General features: G+C 35.4%; 2 protein-coding genes across 3 annotated transcripts; one reads left to right on the top strand and one right to left on the bottom strand.

The window, feature by feature from the left end:
• Positions 1–2,774: 2,774 nt before the first annotated feature.
• On the bottom strand, positions 2,775–5,998 carry HWS (Galactose oxidase/kelch repeat superfamily protein). 2 transcript variants are annotated; one of them, XM_086645814.1, is made up of 3 exons: positions 5,232–5,840; positions 4,511–4,565; positions 2,775–4,277 (listed from the first exon to the last, which is right to left on the bottom strand). In XM_086645814.1, exon 3 carries the CDS (start codon positions 4,256–4,258, stop codon positions 3,035–3,037), a length of 1,224 nt encoding a protein of 407 aa, XP_086501940.1. In that variant the 5' UTR covers positions 4,259–4,277; positions 4,511–4,565; positions 5,232–5,840; the 3' UTR covers positions 2,775–3,034. The 2 variants fall into 2 exon arrangements, with proteins under 2 accessions (XP_086501940.1, XP_086501939.1); XM_086645813.1 differs by lacking the exon at positions 4,511–4,565 and having other exon boundaries at positions 5,232–5,998.
• Positions 5,999–11,313: 5,315 nt separating this feature from the next.
• Positions 11,314–13,045, top strand: LOC147535465 (uncharacterized). The gene is made up of 2 exons (XM_086651134.1): positions 11,314–11,332; positions 11,558–13,045. Exon 2 carries the CDS (start codon positions 11,666–11,668, stop codon positions 12,917–12,919), a length of 1,254 nt encoding a protein of 417 aa, XP_086507260.1. The 5' UTR covers positions 11,314–11,332; positions 11,558–11,665; the 3' UTR covers positions 12,920–13,045.
• Positions 13,046–15,420: the final 2,375 nt, after the last annotated feature.

Here is a 15,420-nt window from a genome sequence, read left to right as displayed (position 1 = left end):
CTGCTCAAAATTAAATCAAATTCTTCAACGATTGTGATTCAAAACTGATTACATATATTTTGTACTAGTGGACAACAATAACAGAGAACTTTCTTATCGAGTTGTACAATTATATTAGTTAATTCTTATCATAAAATTTATGCCGACTCTAAGAGGTGGTCGGTAATCATTAAACAAAAGACAATTCTAGTTTTGGGAACATTTGGGTTAAAAGATGCTTAAAGTTATGTTCCCTTAGTTAAAGAAGCTAATAAATTAATATCAAAAATTAAGGATGTTTTGGTTTTATTAGGTGGAAGATTAAAATGGTGTCTTGTCAAACACAACTTTGAATAACTACGAGTGCTAATTTAACTACTTGAAGACATAAATAGTGGATACCTCCTAATGGCCTTTTTCTCTTCTTAGTTTTTATGAGAAAAAAAATCATGTTTTAATAAGATATAACTATCCTTTCAACGGGAAAAAGAGTATAATCACCGACATACTGTTTCATGCAAGGATGAGCATCAAATCCGTCCATATAGCTATTTTACTAGCCATTATTTACTATAGGTTTGTCATAGGACAGTGCAAAATCATCGTGTGTTTAGTCTGTCAGTATGAGAAGTTTGTATATATGTATATATAAACTTTTATTACAATATTGTATTCAACTCACTCACCACATTTTCCGTAAGAAGAAAAAGATAGCGAATTAGCTATGATCATTACTAATATAGCAAAAGTGTTAATTTTATAATGGAGAGTTGTCCTATCATTTGCAAATTTGCTTCTAAATGTGTTTTAAGTGGAAGAAAAGAAAAGATAAAGAAGGAATACAAATTATTAAGTCACTTTTTCAATTTTTGTGTTTATTTATTCACTTATACTTCTTTGTGACCAATAAACAATTAAACATTGCCCAAGATCACCCCCTTTATGAAGAGCCTATATAAATCCTACTCTGCCATTCATAACATTCATGGAAGTTGCTTTCACTTGCTTTTGTCAATAGTAGCCATCTCTCTCTCTCTCTCTCTCTAGCCATCTCCATCTCTCTCTCTCTCTTCTCATGATGCAAATCATTTTCAATATGAATGCATCCATGCATGATTCTATTTACATTCGATTTTGAAAAGAGAGCTTTCTTTAGTCCATTACGGGTGGTTGAAAAGATTTAATTATCTGCCAGTTCATTCATCCAAATACTAAGTAAAATCACGATATAATTACTTAGTAAATGAGTGAATGATACGGGAGATCATTTGAATCTTTGACACTCCATTATTGGACTGAAGGGAGCTCCCACCCAAAGTCTTCTATCAATGTATGCATTCAAATATATGTCTAGCTAGTCTTGTTCCTTGGAAACCTACTTAGATTTTGATATGCTAATTACACTAGCTAGTCCTCCTTCGTTGCAGTTAGTGATTTTGAGTTTAAAACAATATATAGATATTTGGTAGGATTGGTATACATACAGATTAATGTGCCTCTGCATGAATAAATACGATTTAGTCGTCTACATGATATTTATGTAATTATGATTTAGTAATTTCTAGATAGATTTCTTTACAATATATTCTTCGAATATTGTAGGCATTTCTATACTAATAACTTTTTCTTGTTTCTTGACTATAGATAGGGCAGGCTAGACCAAAATATGACAGCATCTAAGGAAGAATGAACATCTAGCCGGAGACATCCTCGAATGGACGTCTATATCATTTTATAAGTATCATATAGTACAATTTTTTTCCTTTCTCGTTATTCTTTTGCTCAGTAACTTTATATTTTAAAATTCCTTATAATATACGAGGATGTTATTGGGTAATAGATTTGTGAAACTGTCACAAGTATTTGTTCTATTAACGTCACGTCTCGTGTTTTCAAAGTAGATACAAATATGCTCATACGATAACTTTTATAGTATCATGTTTCTCCGGTGATACTTTCTCTACTCTCTCCTCCATTTCTCTCTCTTCTCCTTCACCATCCCTCTGTCTTTCCCTCTCCCCCTGGTATAAGGTTTTGTGTTTTGTTACATCTTCTAAATAGTTAGGCCTTTATTGTAATTTGCATATGAGCTTGGGTTTGATTTTGAGAAGGCTACACTTACTTTTGGGGCATTTGAAATAAACTCGGGGACTAAAGACTTATAGTCCGTTAAAATTGACTTATGAGATTTTTTTTATTTTGAGTCCAAACATAAATTTAATTGCATTTTACCTCATCCCCACCTCACGTCCGCAACAACGAACACAATTTTCGACCACCGACCAGCAACACTATCACCACCATTACAACCGTTTTTTTTTCCTTCTCTTTTTCTCTCTCCTCTCACTATCTCTTTCGTCTTCTTATCTCCCCCTATTTCTCTTCCTCTCCAATCTGTCTCTCCCTCTAAAACACCCCAACAGATCTCACCCGTTGGGAGTATCCTCTTCGACTTAGATCTCAGAATGTTTGAGTTGAAGAAGAAGAAGATGAAGGGGAAAGAGAAAAAGAGGGAGAGAATATAGAAAAGAAAAAAAAGGGTGTCATAGTTGTGGTGGTGAAAGTGATGGTGGTGAAGTGAGAAGGAAGATTAGAAGGTAAAATGCAATCCAACTTCTTTTGGACAAAAAATAAGAATGTGACCTAGGTCAATCTTGAGTGACTTATTCTCGGATGACTATTTCAGATGGATAAATCTCTCTGGAAGAGCAAATGTACAACTCTCCAGAATAAAGAGCTTTGTAAATACACAGAGAGAGAGAGAGAGAGAGAGAGAGAGAGAGAGAGAGAGAGAGTTGGGTTGAACTTTGTATTAAACATAAAAGAAGAGAAAAAAAAGTAGAGAGGGTATTCTCCAAAAATAAGCAAAAACAACATATAAACTCCCTTTGTATACCCCCACCCACAACAGTATCTTCTTCCTTAAGAGCAAAAGAATGATATTTTCATGAATTTGATTATCACAATTCTGCAATTAATCTTCCTCAATCACAGTAAAATAATTCCAAAAACAAGCTTCAAGAGGAATCAACACTTCTGCTAAAACTGATCTATATCAAGGAAGAACCTCGAGCCTCGGTTCAAAGCAAAATCCAGTAAATAATTGTAAGGGAAATTTTTTCGATACCGGGCATTTCTGTGTCCATCTCCATTGCCTCTGATTCATATCAAATGCAAGTAAAGCTGAAGAACCATAACTTTGAATATAGATAAGATCGTCTGTTCCACTGCTAGCAAAAACATCGTCAAATTCACCAAACCCTTGAAAAAATCTATGAGGCATGCGAGAAACTTCAATCCATTCTTTCCCATTCAAAACCCATATTCCGATTCCCCTAATTATATCTGTTCTGTTCATTCTTCCTATCCCTCCGACCATTACCAACTTATCTCTAAGGTTCATTAACCGTCCGCACGTAAGAGCACCAGGAACAGGAACAAAACTCTGTATCAGTACATCACGAGACGATCGAGTAGACAGATTATACATTACTAATCCATGTCGATTTTCTAACCAACCAGTTCCACCACCAGTAGAGTAAATCAGAAAGTAGAGAATTCCGTCACAGATCATACTCTCGTCGCCCCCTCTCCATCCAGTTAAAACTTCATTTAAACAAGTCATCCACATTCTAGTTTCGGAATCGTAAACCTCAATAGAGAGATCAGATTGAACAAAATTACCCGGTACTTGCTTTGATTTTACTATAGCAACTGTATAATTGTGTGATTTATTGTTTACTGATATAGCAAGAGCACTATAATCCGAAAATCTCATACCAGGAGGATCTTCGAGTCGTTTATAAACTTTAGTTATCGGGTTACAGACAAATAGATGACTTCTACTTTCATTATCCATGAAACAAACTAACCCATAAGAAGAAGCAACGAACCAATTAGATGTATCGATCAAAGGGAGTTGAATATTGTACCATTTTCGAAGGATCGGATCATAAGCGTAACCAAATGGTTCATCACAGCCAGTAAACATGAAGTACCATGGAGTTTGTGGTAAGTTATTGGAGAAATTCCATGCGAACCTTCTCGAGCTGACAATCTCTTTCCATCTTTTACAGACAGAACCGGCTCGGAATATACTTGCAACTGGAAGACAGGCTAGAATTCGCTCTAAGAGATCATCGGGAAGAAGAAAATCCATAGAAACTGCAGTATTTTCTTTACTAATGTCATCAATGAGCACGGGGAAAGCTTCAACATTTAATACTTCTCTCCTAATGTCGTTGAAGTTATGGGCATTCCATGATGCTTCCGGCTCCATGACGGAGAAAAGTCAATCCCTGAGTATAGTAATGAGAGCAGACCTTTGTTACTTTGAGATGTTACAAACTAAGGGTCAAAACAAAAAGGGATTAACTAAATCACTTCGATAAAAAAAGTTAGCGTGATTACAAGAGTCTAACAAGAATCTAATCCTGAGGTTGAGTAGCGAAATGTGTTAGGAGAGTACTCATTGGGTGGGCTTACTAGTTAAATGCTTTCGCAGTTATCCTCTCTATATTCGGCTACCTACCTCGTTACCTAGCTAAAGGTCCTCTTCAATGCTCTTATGCCATTCCTAAGCAAACCTAAAGGACAATCACAAGTTCATGTTCAAAAGATAATTGAACACAAAATCACATAGTGTTTTCAAATTAAAACTAATCCCCCGACCATGGATAACCATATCCACGAACAAAAATTAAGAAATACCAAGATAAATTTCGAAGATTTTGAATTAGAAATTAGCATATGAGCATATCTACTCTTTTTTTTTTTTTGATGAATGTGAGCATATCTACTCTAGCAACCCAAATCCCAAAAATAGTGACATAGTAACACCTCAAAGCTTTGGATTATACGATTAGTCTCAATAAACCTTTTATTTTTCATAATAACTTCAAAGTAAAGATTGACAAATCTATTCTATCAATCCCAACCTAAAAACACTTGGCATCTAAACATTTAGGATTAATCTCAATAAAAATCACATTCATTTGATTCCAATCATTAATTTGAAAGAAATAACAGATCTACATCTAGATAAAACAACCCCCAAATGATTAACATAACTTAAAAGGGTACCTAACAAAACCTAAATCCCATTCTCACTACTTCAGATTGAAAGCAACATAAAGCAAGAATGAAACTCAAAAACCCATATATCATTAGCTAAGAGATAAGTAATAACATGAAATCCATTAATCAAAATCAACCCACAATCCATATTACTAATATTAAACTAATGAACATACCTTAAGAAAAGAAAACCTTGTTACTCCCTATCAATCCAAAACCTCCAGATTTAACAAGTTAATGGATAAAAGAGAAGATTGAAAACTACCCACTTCATCAAACACCTTCAGAATACAGAAAAGAAACTAAGAAATTAAAAATGGATCACCCCCTTTTCTTAAACTGGCAAATTTAGCACAAAACCTCAATAACCCAAGTATCAAGACAAGTATTGGGTGCTTGAGAGAGAGAAAGAAGGGAGATTTTTAGAGAGAGAGAGAGATGTTTGGGGGGTGTGGGTAGTCGGTGAATTTTGCCCTCAACTTAAAGGGAGGGAGGGAGGAGAGAAGATGAGAGAAATGCTGTCTTGCTCATCAACCCATTTTCTTCTCATTTCCAAGTGTAAACACCACTCCCCCTTTTTATTTTCTTATTTTTTTTTTCTTTTGCTTTTGTCTTTTTCTTGTTTTTCCCTTTTTTTTTCCTCTCTCCTTCCTTCCTCACCTCCCTAACTCAACTCCATTATCTCCCTCTCCATCTTTCTTTGTGGTTTTAGGGTTTCTCTTTTTTATTCCCTTTTTAAGGTTCCTATTAGACTTAAATTAGATTAACCCTAAGACCTAACAATCAACCCTAACTTTCAAAACTCATTACTTATTTGGTTTAACCATCTTTTTCCTATTTGTGTTATGCAATGGATTTTTGTTGTCAATATTTGATAGTTCAAATGGTTCTTGTAACAATTTGAATTAGACAAAAATCGTGTTTATCACATCTTTGCTACAGTATATCAATATCATTATAATGACTATTATCAATAGTAGTCAATTTCGAAAAAAGATTATCTTTTTTTGAGATTATTAAAATGAAAATATCTAATCACATAAAACCGAAAGTAAGTACCTAACTCATAAGTTTTCTATGTCATAACCTATAAATCTTACATGACTTACCTCATCCCACATAAAAGAAGAAAATATTTAAAAGATTTTATAGTAATTAGAATCTTAGCGCATGAAAATATAATATTACGATCCCTCGAAAAAAAAAGAAAATATAATATTATGTCTTTTCCAAAAGAGGCAAGTCCTTGACTTCTTTTTGTTGTTGGTGTAGAGTGGGCAAGGTCCTACGCCCTTACCCTGACATAAATATGCATACATATTCAACCAACAACAAATATTGATTAAGGTTTCAACAAAAAAACCATTGATTAAGAAGACACGTGTATTTTATAAGATGCGTTTGGTTATAGTATTTTTCATAGTAGTCAATTCGGTGATGTTTTGTATGATTCAATTGATTTGGAGGTGATAAAGACTATCTCTTTATATATGTGGATTCAGGGATTATGTAAATTTTGAAAATGCATTGATACCCTAAGGTCTCAGTCTCATATTGAGTCAATGTAACGCATGATTTACATCTCTTTATTGACAACAAAACTAAAACTTTAATTTTTTCTTTTACTCTGAATACCATTAAAACAGGTAGTTCACAAAGTTATGACTAAATTCCACCCACAACGAGATCACTCATTTGAAAGGATATATATAAAGTTAACGAGCAAAAATACAATTATTAAGTAACAAAAAACAGTATATGTCCTCAAATAGACATCGGGGTAGTATAACAAAGTAGAATAATTGGCAATTAACAAGAAAAAAGGAAAGATGATGGAACAATTAGTTCTAAAAATCTTTTACTGGAAAGTATTTATTTATTTTTGTAATAAAAAGATGAGATAGGCCCACTTTGACCTTCTCACATATTAAGAGTCAAATTATGTGATAGTGGTTGTACCACTTGCGGCACTACTTTCCAGCCAATCTGGTGCCACTAAAGAATGTTTCACTTCATTTTTATACTATTATTAGCTCACCCCCTTTTATACATGTAGTATTCACTTTTAACCAAAATTCTTATTTTAAAATGAATTTTTTTAGGTCTAGGGTTGCTAGTGGAATTCTATAGAGGGGTCCATAGATGGTTTTCCATATCAAACCAAGATCTCCATTTGAGTGTTTCTTTTGAATATTTGAGTGACAAAGTTGGTTGTTTCTGTTTATGAGGTTTAGGATATCCTCCCTTGGTGCTATTGCCTAATTGTCCTTTTGTTTTTGCTTAATCTGTCCATACCTATCTTTGGCATTAAGCAAGAAGTACAATATTAAAAATAATATTGATAGAATGAGTAACGTTAACGCAGGCGTCACCGAAAGTAATTCTGAGTTGTTGATTTGTCTCTCGAAATTAATTTTGTATTGTTTCTTAAGACCGAGTGTGTTAGAGCATCTCCAATGCAACACTCAATATTAGAAACTCTAAGTGCCACATAGGATTTTTAGAGTTTTTGTTTGAAAACTCTCTCCATTGCAACACTCTAGTTGGATCTGGGTTATTTTTCAAATGGCTCCCATATGACCCCCTTTTTTAGTTACCGTTAACTTTCAGTTACTCTCTTTCCTCCATCTCATCTCCTCTCTCTGTCAAGTCACCTATCACGTCACATCATCATCTCCGGCAGGGGTCGCCGGCCGGCGACCTTCAATTTTTTTTTATTCTCTCTCTAAAAATATATTTTTTTAAAACTCTCTCTACAGATCTAGAGAGAGCAGACTCTTTGAAGGTCTTCACAGACCACCAATGGGTTTGCAAACAGATCCACTGAAGGTCTGTGTAAATTATATTTTTATTTTTTAGAGAGAGAGAGAACTAAAAAAAAAAATTTGAAGGTTGCCGACGGGAAATTTGGCCGTCCGGCGACCCATGCCGGAGAAGATGATGATGTGGCGTGATAGGTGACTTGGCAGAGAGAGGATATGAGATAGAGGAGAGAGAGTAACGGAAAGTTAACGGTAACTGAAAAGGGGGCCATATGGGTATTTTTGGCAAAGTAAGGGGCTAGGCAAGAAGCTGGTCACAAAATTGGAGGCTATTTGGGAATAACCTTTTTCTAAATAACTAATTGTTTTTTACAAAAATAACTCCGACACATAAATAAATAATATAAGTTTAGAATTTTGCATTTGAGACACAAAAGAGTTGAAGATCTCTATTCCCATCACATAGGATTGACAATCTCAATAAAAAGTTGACACATAAGACAAATAGAGATTTTTTTTGAGTTTTGCATTGGAGATGCTCTTAGTTGTTTAAGTTTTAAGAATTGTATATCATTCTAATTAGACATTAGGTTGTCTTGATATCACTTGTTCTCATGGAAAGAGAAGAATTTATGTGGACATAGGTATTTTCATGGAAATAAAAGAATTTTGTGAAAATAAGTATTCCCACCATTTGATACGAAGTACAATCCAATGGCTAAATTTCCTAGAGAATCTATTTCTATGAAATACTCTACTTTTAATTTCTTGCTCTATCTTAGGAATTAGCTTTCTTGAAAAGTCAGAAATAAAAAAAATATTTTAATACATTCGGATACTTGAAACCTAGTATTTATCTACATATATGTTCAAAATAACTTCTTTACCCATCAATATTAACAAAATTAATTTTTATTTGTATATTGGACAAATGACAGTTTTGTCCTTCTATAATACCAAAATGACATGTCTATTATTCTGTTGTCAAAATGACATTTTAGCTTTATATTTTCGAAATTACATTTTTACCCTTTTATAATATCAAATTGGTATTTTACCTTTATGACGTGAACATGACATTCTTACCCTCTTACGAAATCCAACTGACATTTGTACCCTTATGTGATTCTGATGACATTTTTATTTTTATTTTGTAAAAATAATACGTTTGCCCTTTTATATTAGAGTTAATTCCTATATGGCCCCTTACTTTGTGACCAACTTCCTTTATGGCCCCCTTTTTTTTCGTAAATTCAAATATGGCCCCCTATTTTCATGGAAATGTCCTAACTACCCTTCCTTTAAATCTTTTTTTCAAAAATAAAATAAAAAAAACAAACATAATTCCACCTCACTTCCCTCTCCACCACTTATCTCTCTCCACCTCACCTCTCTTCCCCAAATCATCTTTTTCTCTCTCCAACTCACCTTTTTCTCTCTCCACCTCACCTCTCTCTCTCTCCACCTCACTCTATCTTCTCCGATGAAGGTCGCCGGCCGGAAAAAGGTGAGGTGGAGAGAGAGGTGAGGTGGAGAGAGAAAAAGGTGAGTTGGAGAGAGAAAAAGATGATTTGGGGAAGAGAGGTGAGGTGGAGAGAGATAAGTGGTGGAGAGGGAAGTGAGGTGGAATTATGTTTGTTTTTTTTATTTTATTTTTGAAAAAAAGATTTAAAGGAAGGGTAGTTAGGACATTTCCATGAAAATAGGGGGCCATATTTGAATTTAAGAAAAAAAGGGGGTCATAAAGGAAGCTGGTCACAAAGTAGGGGGCCATATAGGAATTAACTCTTTATATTAAGATGATTTCTACCCTTTTATATTAGAAAATCCTTTTTTTTATCCATACACACTAACATTTTACCCTTGTATATCGGTTAATTTACATTTTTATCTTGTAGTATTGAGAGATTGACATTCTTACTCTTAAGTTAGCAAAAGTGACATTCTTACAAAACTGTAATTTTGACAACATAAAAGTAAGAATGTAATTTTAGCAACATAAGGGTAAAAATGTCATTTTGGCTGTATAAGGGTGAAAATGACATTTTGACTACATAAAGAATAAACAAAAGCTCTTAACTGAATATTATATTCGTAGAAGTTAGTTGTAAACTAAATAACAGAATTTGTAATTTCACAGAATAATAAATGTCAACGAAACGAATGTAATTTTACCAGAACTACCCTTAGGACCAAAATTGAATTAATCCAAAAAATTTAAAACGTATATTCCACCTCATTCCTCCATCCCTCCTCCATTTCATCACCTCTCATCCACTTCATCCCTCTTGGCATCTCATCATCTTCTACGGTTAAGGTCGTATACCGCCCTAATTTTCCAACGGTCTTCAAACATATGATTTTAAATGTTTTATCTACCGGAGCACTTTGGGTCTATACTATGATCTATAGGTTCGTAATAGTCGTCTTGTTGTATGCCTAGAAACGACATTTGATGCAAAAAGTGGGAAGTTCAGACCAATCACATTCCCTTATTTCGTCTTTAATCACCCTTCGGATCACTACTACTACAACGAAGTGCTCCCATCTTCATATCGTTTGGTTATTTTCGAGTTAATGGACATTTAGTTATGTTGATAAAAATGAAAAATACCATCGGTAGTAGTAGCAGTGTTATTGACGTCGGATTGGGTCCGAGTCGACCTACCACTTGGGCCAAGCAAGATTTGTCTAGAAATAAATCCTTTGGATCATTATTATGCAGCACTCGAGGCTAGTGTAAACGATTTTGGCTCTTGAACTCTTGGACCAATCTGGCACTTCCCGTCAGTGTTAAAGAAGAAGTGGGTTCAGCGAATATTACAGTTTCGTCCTTTATTTATCTTTTAATTCTTAATACACCCTTTCTTTATTTCTGATCAAGATAGACTAGAGAGAGACAGAGAAGGAAGAGAAAGGGCATCAGGAGCTTCGAGCTAAGGGTTTCATCGAGCTGAAGAGAGGCAAATCGAGATTGGGAAATTTTAAAAGGCCCCCCCGTTTTTGTTAAAAGGCCTCCCCGCTAAAAGCGCCTCTCATTATAACCCATTTGGTTATAGGGCCCCCTCTACAAAAGAGCACCTCCTTCATCAATATTTGACCTAACGGCAAAGTTAACGCCGTTAGGTCAAACTTAACCCAAGACCGGTGATGTGGACCACGCCACATCATCATCTTCTCCGGCAGGGTCGCCGGTCGGAGTTCTTAGAGAGAGAGAGAGAGAGGAGAGAAAGAAAAAAAAAAAAAAAAATTTGGTTTGAAGGTCGCCGGCCGGAAATTTGGCCGGCCGGCGACCTTGCCGGAGAAGGTGATGATGTGGCGTGATCAAATGATGTGGGTGAAATACACCCTTAAAGGGGGTTTTTTTCACCCATTCAAAGAGGGGGCCCTTTAACCAAGCCAAGTCAAACGTGTTTTACCAAGTCAACGAAACCACAGGGAGGCCTTTTAACAAAAACGGGGAGGCCTTTTAAAATCTCCCATCGAGATTAGGGCAAAAAGTCTTCTGTTCTCAGGTAAGCTATTCTTCTCTGTTGTTAGGGCAGAAATGGGGTTTATCTTCATTATTAGGGTTTAGATTTTTAGGGCATTTAGATATGTTGACAAGAACGAACACTAATACTACTACTACTACTACTACTACTACTACTACTACTACTAGTCTTATTGATGATGGTGATTGGTGGTTCATATATGAGATACTAACCAGACTCCCTGTGAAAACCCTTTTCCGTTTAAAGACTGTTTGTAAAGAATGGTGCTCCTTGATCGAAAAAGATGAAAACTTCATTGATTCACACCTTAGAACACGCTCTCTCGGTCGTCTATTTATCGTAGTTCCTGTACCAATGATAGTTGAGGACTTTGAAGACAACCGTGCGCCTGAAAATGAGGTCTACATTACAGCTGATCTAATGTTGTTTGAAGATCACAACAAAGGAAGAGGTACTACTACTACTACTACTAGAGAAGTAGTGGTTGACACAGTAAGGGAGGTAGATTCGTATTCTTACAGTGTGATTTCAAAACCTGTCAATGGTTTGGTATGTCTTATTGACATGGAGGACTACAATTCTGTCAGTATATGCAATATCAGTACCAGACAATTATCACCGTGGTTTCAATCAACGTTGTTATCCGAAGAAGAAAAATATAATGGCATACCTATGCTTAATGATTGTAGGGTAAATCCCCACTACCAATTTGGGTTTGATCCTACCACTAATGAACACAAAGTGGTTTGTGTGTGGGAGCTATGCAAAGGGGGTTTCGTTTGCGAGGTTTTAACCGTACCATGCCATGGTATTGATGGTAATAGTAGATGGAGAAGGATCGAAGAGGCCCCACAGTATAAACTGGCATGCGACGCTGTTTATGTGAATGGTGTTATTTACTGGAGCACTCTAGCTCTTGCGAATGGCGAATGGGGAAGCAATCGCCCTTCTATATGCATAGTGGCATTTGATGTAGGAATTGAGAAGTTTCGAACAATCAATGTCTCTAATTTCATCGTTGATCAACCTCGGGATCATTTCAAACTCGGTTACAGTCACTGGGGGTACAGTTCATATTATTCTTATACTGGTGGGAACGTTACTTTATTAGAAGTGGGTGGGCATTTAGCAATGCTAATTAGAATCAATCATTCTCTTTTCAAGATGTATACATACGAAGATGATGATGACGACGATGATTACAAGGAGGAAACTGGTAGAACATCTATTGGTAGTAAACGTAGTAGTTTATCGAGCAAGGACAAAAGATGGAGTGAAGTCAGTACTATGACCTTGCCATTCTGTTTGGGGGAGAAAAATACTGTCACGTTTCATTCTTTCGTAGGATCAGATGACAAGATAATCTTAACAACCTGTAAACGGATACCTTGTGGTGAAGAAGTGGGGAAGAAGAAATGTGTGTCGTATTATTGTTACAATTGGAAGAAGGGTATCTGGACAGAGCTAGAAATAAGTGGAATTCCCTCCTCAGTTCCACATCTGTGCACAGATAGATTTTTCGGCACTTACTTCGAAACCCTTTTGCCTGTTTACAATGGCGATGCTCTTTCTCTCCCTCCCATGGTACATTCTAGCAGATGGTTATGAATTTAGTTCTCTACATATTACTTGTTTATATATTTCATTTGTAAGTCAGAAATTTGAGTATGAATGTCATCCATTAGTATTTTATTCAAATCTTAAATGACACTTTACCTTTATGATTTTTCTCAATCAATTTATAGGTGCTAAATAATGTATATAGATGTGAAGTGGCCTCCATGAGTGGGTAAGTACACACTTTGGTGGGTTGGTTGGCACCTTGTTGGCTTTATTAGGTCTTTGTTTTAAAAATAAGTTAATTTTCGACTCAATTGTTTTTTGTACTTTGTTATTACGATAAACAAAAAAACTAGTAAGAATTATGACGGAAACTATGCAAAATTTTGATCAAAATGATGCTGTATTCTTCGTATCGGTATTGTGGAGTAACTGCAAGTAGCAAGGGAAGATGGTTGAGAAGTAACAGTGAAAGAACTACAATGTATAATTCGATTTCGACATTGTTCATGAAAATATGATATTCTTTGTGCTGTAGCAATGGCTATATCGAAAAGAGTGTCCCAATCTAGCACTTGTTTTGTGAATTCTCGACTATGAATGTGGGAAGGGAAGATCCACTTATCTAATCACCCATTTTTCATGAACTCATAAACTAGAAGCCTGTAAAATTATGAATACAATGTCGTCAGCTCTCAAAATGTAAAACGATTTATCGTAAAAAGATGTAATTTTTTTTTTACCCATTTGTTCCTTGGGAGCAAAACCCACAAAGTTGAACCAAGTTCATTGAGCCAATTGTGTTCACTTCTGTTATGAATTCTCTCTCGCCACGAGGTAAAAATCTTTCCAAGTTTCTTCACTGCAACTAAACTCCCATCTCCCATTTTTCCCTTATAAACACTCCCAAATAAATAAAACCATAATTTAAATAGACAAACACAAGCAAGAATTCGATTGTACTCGACGAAATATTCTTACCAGTTCCAAGTAAGTGAGAAAAACTATGTGTGGCGTTTTGAAGTTCTCGGTAAGTGAAGTTTAAGGGAGCACCCGTTGCAGTTAGAGATCTTTCTATAGATTTCTTTAAGGATCTTTGACGATTCATATTATAATATAGCGAGAAACAGAGGAAACCAATAAGAGCAGACATACATAGAACAATAGGAAGCACTAAAACCTTGTTTCAGGTACTTTTTGAGTTTTTCGATGAATACCCAGACTTTCTAGTGTCATTTCCCTAAGTCATTATCGTGCCCAATCTTAAGGAATAATGTCGAACCAGGATCTTCAAACCCACCAAATTCTAAACTCTATAGTACCCAACAATAAGCAACACATTCACATTCTCTAAGATAAAATATCACCACATTTCGACATTGTTAAGTCAACACTGTAATTTGGAATCACATACGATTCAGTGAAGTAGTAGTTTGTTTGAGAAACTGTTTCGACAAATCAATCAAGCATTCGGATTCAACTTCTAGATTAGAAGAACTACCTAACAAACAACTACAACTAGCATTTTTCTTGCTTTCATCCAATTTGCATTCTATCTACCTTAACTACCACAAAAGACACAAATCACTTACTATTGTAACCATCCCTATAAAAATATTCTCTAGAAACAAACAGTAAGAAAAAACACCATGGACAGTATCTACCTCAACTATCAGGGACACACAAACTCCAAGTTATCATCATCGAACCCCCCCGATCAAAACTAAAGCTCCGTAATATTTCTCTTGGTATACTTCCTCACTATTCATACTTTCATAGGCTCTAGACAAAGCTCAGCAACTTCCTTCACTTTGGGTCTGTGACCCTTCTCTTCAATAAATTTGGAGACTTTATCTTCCACATGTTCTAAAATAGGTTTTAGGGTAGTCCATCTTCCTGCCAATAGGGAGTGTAACTCATGGGGATGTTCTCCAATTACCCGTATTTTTCAATCTTTCCATTCTTTCTTATGAGCCCACACGTCACTGCCCAACCCATCTACGGCCATTACTATTATTCCATTGTCATGCTTTAAAGCTATGACGGTCGTTCCCCAAGTGTCGTTTAAGTGTGAGTCGTCGTCTTCTTCTGCCTTGGAAACTAGTTTGTTTCTGGATTCTTGAGGTCTGAAATATGGCAGTTAGAGAGATTTGTTAAAAAGAAGTAATGCTAGAAATCTTATAAAATGAAAGTGCCCTTCTTAGACTCTAAAATTTCACAAACACAAAAAGAATGTAGGAACTTACATCCATTTCTAAGAGTGGTATTAGCTAGGAAGTAGAAAGTGTTGTTGATCAAGTGAGTCTTGATATCTTGATTCCAGTACTGAATAAGAGAAAAGAACAGCTCGTTTAAACCCCTGCTGCGTATTAACTAACGATTGATTGTGTTTAACCGAATTGAAATAATTTCAGTGATTGAGAACTAAAGCACAGCTCCTAGTTCAAAACAAACCAAATCTCCTTGACAAATTCGCCCACCTCCACAAACCACACATTTTACAACTACAAAAAAGTGGAAGAAAAAAATGGTATCTTAAGTGGCCCCTT

The sequence above is a fragment of the Eschscholzia californica genome, unplaced genomic scaffold, assembly GCF_041429995.1.
Source record: "Eschscholzia californica isolate CP2 unplaced genomic scaffold, dmEscCali1.0.p SCAF_6, whole genome shotgun sequence".
Lineage (NCBI taxonomy): Eukaryota > Viridiplantae > Streptophyta > Magnoliopsida > Ranunculales > Papaveraceae > Eschscholzia > Eschscholzia californica.
This window is presented reverse-complemented; position numbering and strand designations above follow the sequence as displayed.

What these genes read in the sequence shown, in the direction of transcription:
- LOC147535465 (XM_086651134.1), top strand. Translation starts at nt 11,666, where the DNA reads ATGATAGTTGAGGACTTTGAAGACAACCGTGCGCCTGAAAATGAGGTC.
- HWS (XM_086645813.1), bottom strand. Translation starts at nt 4,258, where the DNA reads ATGGAGCCGGAAGCATCATGGAATGCCCATAACTTCAACGACATTAGG.